At 32.4% G+C, this 7,466-nt stretch overlaps 1 protein-coding gene across 1 annotated transcript in view; it reads right to left on the reverse strand.

Moving 5' to 3' along the window:
- Positions 1 to 3,586: 3,586 nt before the first annotated feature.
- LOC117109604 overlaps positions 3,587 to 7,466 on the reverse strand; it is an 8,168-nt gene continuing 4,288 nt past the window's right edge. Inside the window, exons 2-4 of the mRNA XM_033251985.1 lie at positions 7,132 to 7,245; positions 4,771 to 4,927; positions 3,587 to 4,429 (exon numbers count right to left, since the gene is read on the reverse strand). Coding sequence (XP_033107876.1) covers positions 4,287 to 4,429; positions 4,771 to 4,927; positions 7,132 to 7,245 — 414 coding nt within the window. The 3' untranslated portion in view covers positions 3,587 to 4,286. The remainder of the gene's footprint in view (positions 4,430 to 4,770; positions 4,928 to 7,131; positions 7,246 to 7,466) is intronic.

Genomic DNA, 7,466 nt, shown 5'->3' on the forward strand with positions numbered 1-7,466 from the left:
TCTTATGAGACTTTCAAATCAAGTTCACATTATAATTTATTTAACATAGCCTAATCACTCTACCAGATTCACATCATCATCATCAGGTGATCAAATTTTCATTGACAAAAAAAACAAACATATATGATGTGCTTATATATCGTCATGATGTGATGTCATCTTGACCATTTTAGGTGTCACATGTTTTTGTCAACAAATAAAATTAGATACTGTAGTCTGGGAAGGGCTTTAGATAGTATATTTTAACATGATAATAGCCCTTCACATTGTAGTATAATAATATACTTATTAACTTCTCTTATTATTCATTAAATAATCATAGAAACAGAGCTAGGAAACAAAAAAAACTATTAACACTTATAAATTTATTATTTACATCATATTGAAATTATTTGGAACACTACCAAACAAGGATGTTAAGTTTATTTTTTGTGGGTGTAGGCCTATTAGTTCGTAAAAATTCTATATATAATTTGTTGTATTTTTGTCTTGTCTATTCGTAATGATGAATAAAATAATTTGAATTTGAATATGAATATTGCTTACAAGATTAAACATAACAATATTAAAATGTAAGCATAATAACAATAATATATTTATATATGTATAGATATTTATCATGTGTATAAATATGTATTAATATTTATATATGTACAAATATATATCATATATATGAATGTATATGAATGTATAATCCCTGTCTCTTATACACATCTAGATGTGTATAAGAGACAGATTAAATACAGAGGTACGTTTAATTGTATAATAACGAAAAATATTATGTATAGATGTCTGTTGATTCCACGGGTTTGGTTTCCATAGTATCGCTACACAGTCGCTACAGCGTTTTTACTGCATTCCTTGCACTTATGTCCCGGGATCGCTCCCTGATTCAACTGACCAATCAGCGTCGCCAAAGAAGTCGGCGATAGCATGTAGCGATTTTATGGAAACCAGCCTTTATGCATCATGAAAAAACATTACCGTTTTATTGATAAATTTAATAGCATAATATTAATTAAAATGTTTAATCACAATTATTATCATATTTAGTATTGCCAAAATGTTATATATATTTTAAAAATAAGTATTATTGGTGTACTATAGTTTCTTGAACAATTGCAAAATAAGAGACCTAATTATTTTCGTTGCCCGTATATAAATATAATATAGGCCCTATTATCATTTTGCACACAATTCGATTTCAAACTGTTTAGGCTTGCGATATTCGTATTACTGTACTTTCAGTCCTATACTAAATATAATTGTTATTAAAATACAGGTGATTTTTAACGTCATATTTTCTTTGTATACTGTATATTCCGAAACTATCTTTATTTTTGTGAATAACAATTACATTTTTATTGAATATTTGTACTTTGCGTGGTTTACTTGTGTGTATTTCATGAAAATATTAGGAATTAAAAAAACTTTAAACAAAATTAAACTCAAAATTCATAATTTCATAATTATATTATTTCTCCCATAAAATTTTAGTATGTGGTGTATTAATAATAGTGTATCAAAAGTGATTCAAATTTATAGAATTCGCAGATATATTATTACTCAATACAGCCAACTATTAATTGCGTCCCAATTATTTATAATAGGCCTTAAACACTGTAGCATTCGATGTGCATTAGTGCACAACGAATTTAAGGTGCACGATTCGTAATGAATTTGATATCATGGTTTCTTTGATGTTGTGGATGAATGTTTTACATTCATACACAAATTCAATTCAATTTATTCAACAATACCCCTAGGCTGGGGAAGGTAAACATATATAAAATACAATAAAACTTCACAGAACAAATCAAAAGAAACAAACATCCATTATACAAAAACCAAAAGTGCGGAAATTTTAAGTGCTCTAGTTAAATTAATGATGGTATGAATATCGTTATTGTATATTATAATGTAATAGTTGTCGATTCTGAAAATATCCTTATGATGTACCCATTTCTAAATTGTATAATATTGCTAGAGATATAGCCGAAGAAGACAAAAATACTTTTTCAATAGTTGCCTATTTAATTAGAGATATCTCGACATTTCAGAATCGGTCTAATTATCCAGTTACAGTTTCATTATGCACTGCAAAGATATACTTCTACAATTTCCCAGTCGTGAAATTCGCTGACGGTACTACAGTGAATGGCCTTATTCAGAACAATGACGATCATAATTATCGCGCCAAAGTCCAACATAAATTGGTTTGTGTAATTACAACAATTTTAAACTAAATGTCACCAAAGCTACAGAAATAATCGTTGACTTTTGGAAGAATAAGAATGTAAAAGAACCGCTTATCACCCAATTCTATCTTTGAAATAGTTGCTTTAAAATGTTAGGTACATTCACTACAAACTGGGGAACGTTCATTAGTGTGCAAGAAAGGTCCAGGATTATCTGCGCAGATTGAGGTCGTTCGGTATTAGCCCCACGTGGTGTGCTAATTCTAGAGGTCAGTGACAGAACCATGTTGTGGCTGAAAACCAAATGTGCTTGAGAATAGTCTGTGTTTGAAGGTTGCCATTTTGTTAGACTGGGACACTGGTAAGGAATGCGGGTGTACGTACGTAAACAGTGACATGTGGTCGTGAGACAGCAAATGATCAAGTGAAATACGACAGTAAGATCTGAAATATGGAATGATATTGACTTCATGAGATTGAGACTTTGATGATCTATGTTGTTATAGTTTTTCAGACCGGTAGGTTTCGAATCCGAGACGTTTATTGAGGACCATTATTATTTTTACATAATGTCTACAGGCTTTGAAATAGGCTAAGCGTAATTATTAGATTATTGTTGTAATATAGAAATGTTGGATTAACTAAGCAACTATTAATTAACCTTCTCATTATTTCAAATTGACTGCAGTTTCCAGATTATTTGGCCTGTGATAAATATATAACAGAAAAAAAATGAAAAACTCAATCATCAATATATTAGTTTATTTCCTATTCATCTTACCATAGACAACATACATTTTTAATATTCGTCATTATATTCAATTCTTAAACATGTTGTGTTAGGACGAGTCGAGACATCCTTGATATTAGAATTAATGTAATTCAGCTTATGTAAAACGCAAGGTCGTCTTCTAAATTCGCCAGTTACACAAGTTACGGGAACGGAAATCCATAATAGTCGAATTAACGTTAACGTTTACATCCTGCAAAGGACTTAATGGTCCATAACTCGAAATCTTGAACATGAGCCAATTGTGTACACTGGGCTTACGCTTTAAAATCAGAGAAAACTTGTTCCACCACCAGAAACATAGGCGAGCGTGCTGTAGCTAGGCTGTGGCGCCCCTACCTGAACCGCTTGGCCATTCGAATAGCCAACCATTATGTTTGTAAATTGTCTTTTTAAAAAAACCAATACATATCAGGCCTAATTATCTGTCTACTGATACCTCTGCGTTTTACAAAAGCTGAATTAGATTTTTTTTTACACAAAAACAAAGCGTTCAGAATTCTCGTCAAATTTTAGCTTTACAATTTTACATGACAAGAGGAAATAAAATGATGTTTAAACAGATTTATGTCAACTTTAGAAAATTAATCAACTTAGGTCTGCTTCTAGTAGTAACGGCTTGGCACAGCGGGAACGGCTTGGTTTCCCAACCTCGAGGTAGGGGTTTGAATCCCTTGCTGTTGTGTCTTTGAGAAGGCACTTTATCTGCGTTGTTTTTCTCTACCTAGTAGTATAAATGGGTACCTGGTGGGGTGTCCTGCTACGGTGCCAATATGACAGCATTATTTAAGCATGTAGACCCAATGACCAGGGAAAATCTTGCAGAGCGCTTCATAACTGCAAAGAAAAGCGCTATACAACCAACAAGTAATACAGTCATATAAAAAATAACTTCTAATACCACGTGACAAAGTTAGACTTACAGTTTACGAGGGGTTTTATTAAGTACGTATCCAATCCCTTTTGAAATGAAAAGTGGTGTTGTTGAGAGCAGAAATAACTGGCCAAATGAAATCGCTAAGTAGGCCCTGTTGATATTATTACTAGAAAGACCCTCTACTGTACACATGTCAACGTGAATTCGTAAAATGTGATGTTTTAGAGGTCTAGCAAGTAGCCCCACGTCTATTAAGTCTAAGTAAGTAGCCTAATGAGAGACAGACCAACAATTGTCCTTGGATGAAGACGCCTCCAACTCTCTTACAAAAAGATGGAGTTATTATATAAGAGCCATTAATATCTTATCATCGGGCATCTCCACAGACCACTTTTATAATCAAACAATCCGTAATATGGTCCTAATTAAACGATATCGCACAGTTACAAGATCGATCAACTGATATCCATTGCCAGGAGTATGAACCATGAGGCCGGCCATTGATAATTTTGCGTGCATACGCCTTAGCCCATCCTTTTTTCTGTTTACAGGCTGACTGTACACCTTTCAAAGGAAAAAAAATAGTGAGATAGATATTTATTGGATAGTACTATTGTATAAGCGGCACACGTTAGACAACATCTACGTATCCACATTTCTACTCGTAGGTCGTAGTATAATGTTTATATATACCGTACTGTACAAACATACACATACGTATTAGCTCATTTGCGATGCAGTGATGATAATAACAATTGATATTTTTTATCAATATCAATAACAAATGATATTATAACGGTAATGATAAATAATACTAAACATGCTTAAAATGACTATGAAGCTACCAAGAAAAGTACGGTAGTAGTTAATGGACATGCACTAAACGCACGCCACGCTTAACTTACGTATAACACCTTTACAACTGGAATTGACGGACGCACAGCGACTCGTATAGATCCATGTATTTTCGTATAACGCCACTCTTTGGGATATTTCATTTATACCAGTTGTCACCAGTTCGTAGTCACTAGATTCTTTACAAGAGTCTCGTAAAAGTGATCTCTATAAGAAATAAGTAATAGTGATATCTATGTAGAAATTAAAAATCGTTTATTATGTAGGCCTATTAGGAACAACTACCTATCTAGGTATTTTAGCCGAAGCATACTGCCTTAGTGCCGATATTTATTGTATGGCCTTATGGTTGCGACTAGAATGTTAAATGCCTCTACAAGTATGTTATAACAATGCGTTTAGGATGATATTGAGACGTCCAAGAAGATGCATGTGCTGGTGAAATAATGTACATTTATTCTCTAAATACATTAGGAAGTGTGTGTACAGTTTTAAAACCAAAATCAAAAACAGTTGCAACAGCCTTATCAAATGCGTACAGTCTAAAAAGTTATGTGATTCTAGATCGTTCTTGAAGTGGAATCAGTTGCTATGTGTACCGCCACAGTAGTAGGATTATATTGCTGTTGTAGACACATGCTCTGTTACGGTATTAATTAATTAACTTGTTTATTTTTATATTAATTTATTTATATTGTCTGTAAGTATATAATTGCACGGTACTAGGCTTTATAATTGACATTTGTACCGTATATACGGTACATATAAGACGACCCGCGAACACATCCCCGAGTTTGAGAAAAATTTTGAATGATATTTGTGTGTCGGGATTCGTACTTTTGTTTATCTTTTTACGTTCTTGATACTGCATCTATCTGTAGTCAAATGAAAGGCTAATCTTCCAAATAATACATTAATTTTTAAAACGTTCAATCATATTTCCCCGTATTTAAAATTGCGTGCATTCATACTAACATTTACTAGCTTCATTTCAGTAGTAAATCCGCGTGTTAGGGACGATTCGCATATTAAAAAAGCATGATTTAACAATCTAAAATTCGTATGTCGTGGGTATAAAGACTACCCCATGTTTTTCGATCGAAATTTACTATTTTAGGCCTCGTCTTATACGCGAGTATACACGGTATTACTACTGTCTATGGAACTGATCCGATATAAACGGTGAATTGAATTGAATTGAATTAAATTGAATAACGGCGAAAATTATAAAACGTAAGATACATAATACGGTATAGTTATATAGCATTTGTATACTGTATAATATAAGCCTATGTATGCAATGAAGAGTGATAACTGTATTCTTACATGAAACAAAAAGATTCTATCGATTGTATATTTTATTTTTATTTTATGAAAATTGCTTATTTCAAAAATAATCGAATTGAGCCCATTGTTTTGTTTTGGTACCGTATTTTTACTGTAGCTCTGGTGAAAAGGAGACTATTCAACTCATCGATATAAATGAGTTGTTTGAAGCTAATTACCAAGTAATTGAAACTATTTTTAGTGAATAGAATTTTCTATCAATTAGTATTTAATTTCTGCATTTCTCCGTTATATTTGCGACTTCTTTTTATTAGTTTTTCAATTATTTACTTCAAGGATAAAAGAAATATACATTATACTATGGGAATTTTAAACATATAAAACCACCCCCCCCCCCCCCCCTCATCCTTTAAGGCAAAAATAATGCTTTGTTTTTGTGCTACAGCTTCGTGAAACATAATTAGACCTAAGTAAAATTGTGCGTGGCTGATTTCTGAGATTTGTTACAGCAATGTGATCTTCATGATTTAATTTCAAAAGCGTCATTGGTATTCTTAACACTGCCCAGAACGTGGTTAATGCGTTAACCATGCTTACGTGTTGTATATACCGCAGTTCTGTTATTTCCCATAATGATGTAAATGCAAGTTTTGTTCGCGCAAGTTTGACCTGAAAATGTAAAGATATTGTTAATGTCTGACCACGTTAAACTCGCAAAGAACACGATTTTGATATTATTTGCTAGATATTAGCTAACCGGAAGGGTGATTAGATGAAAATGAATCGATCGAAGAAATCTACTTCAAAACGAAACAGAATTTATAATTATAATAACTACTGTATGTAAGCATGATGATGTTTTTCTAAAAAAAGATGTTTAGTGTAGTCGTAGAGTGGGATGGTTTGGGTAGTTAGAAACTTAGTATTTATATAGAAACTTTGCTTCCAAATCCCCCACCCACTTCTATAAACAAATATAAAAAGACAGAATTTGTGTATGTGACCGTCAATTAACGGTTTCATCAAGGAAAGGTCTACAGTTTTTAAAATAACTGAGATAACTAATCCAAACGACTTCAATGGTTTTAAATAAAATACATGGTAGTAGGAATGTTTCAACTTACACTTCTCCGAGAGATTTTTATATTATCGTCGCTGGCAATGTGTGTAGTGTTTGGTTTACTTGCTGAAAATACGATGCCTGGACCAGCAAACTTCTGTAGCTCTCTGTAATATAACTAATAGTACATATCTATATTAACGTACTACGCAGGGTAATGAAGAACTTTTTTGAGGTAATACTTAGACATAATTGGTTCTACGTTTGCGAGTTGAAAATGAAAAAAAAAAAATCAGACGAGTGTTATCGTTGAATCGATAAACACATAAGGGATATAAATAATCTGTTAATGTTGTTTAGTTTTAAATTATATATATATATATATATATATATATAATT

This window comes from Anneissia japonica, unplaced genomic scaffold (genome assembly GCF_011630105.1).
Source record: "Anneissia japonica isolate Jap-2015-1 unplaced genomic scaffold, ASM1163010v1 scaffold287829_len2072220_cov186, whole genome shotgun sequence".
Taxonomy (NCBI): Eukaryota; Metazoa; Echinodermata; class Crinoidea; order Comatulida; family Comatulidae; genus Anneissia; species Anneissia japonica.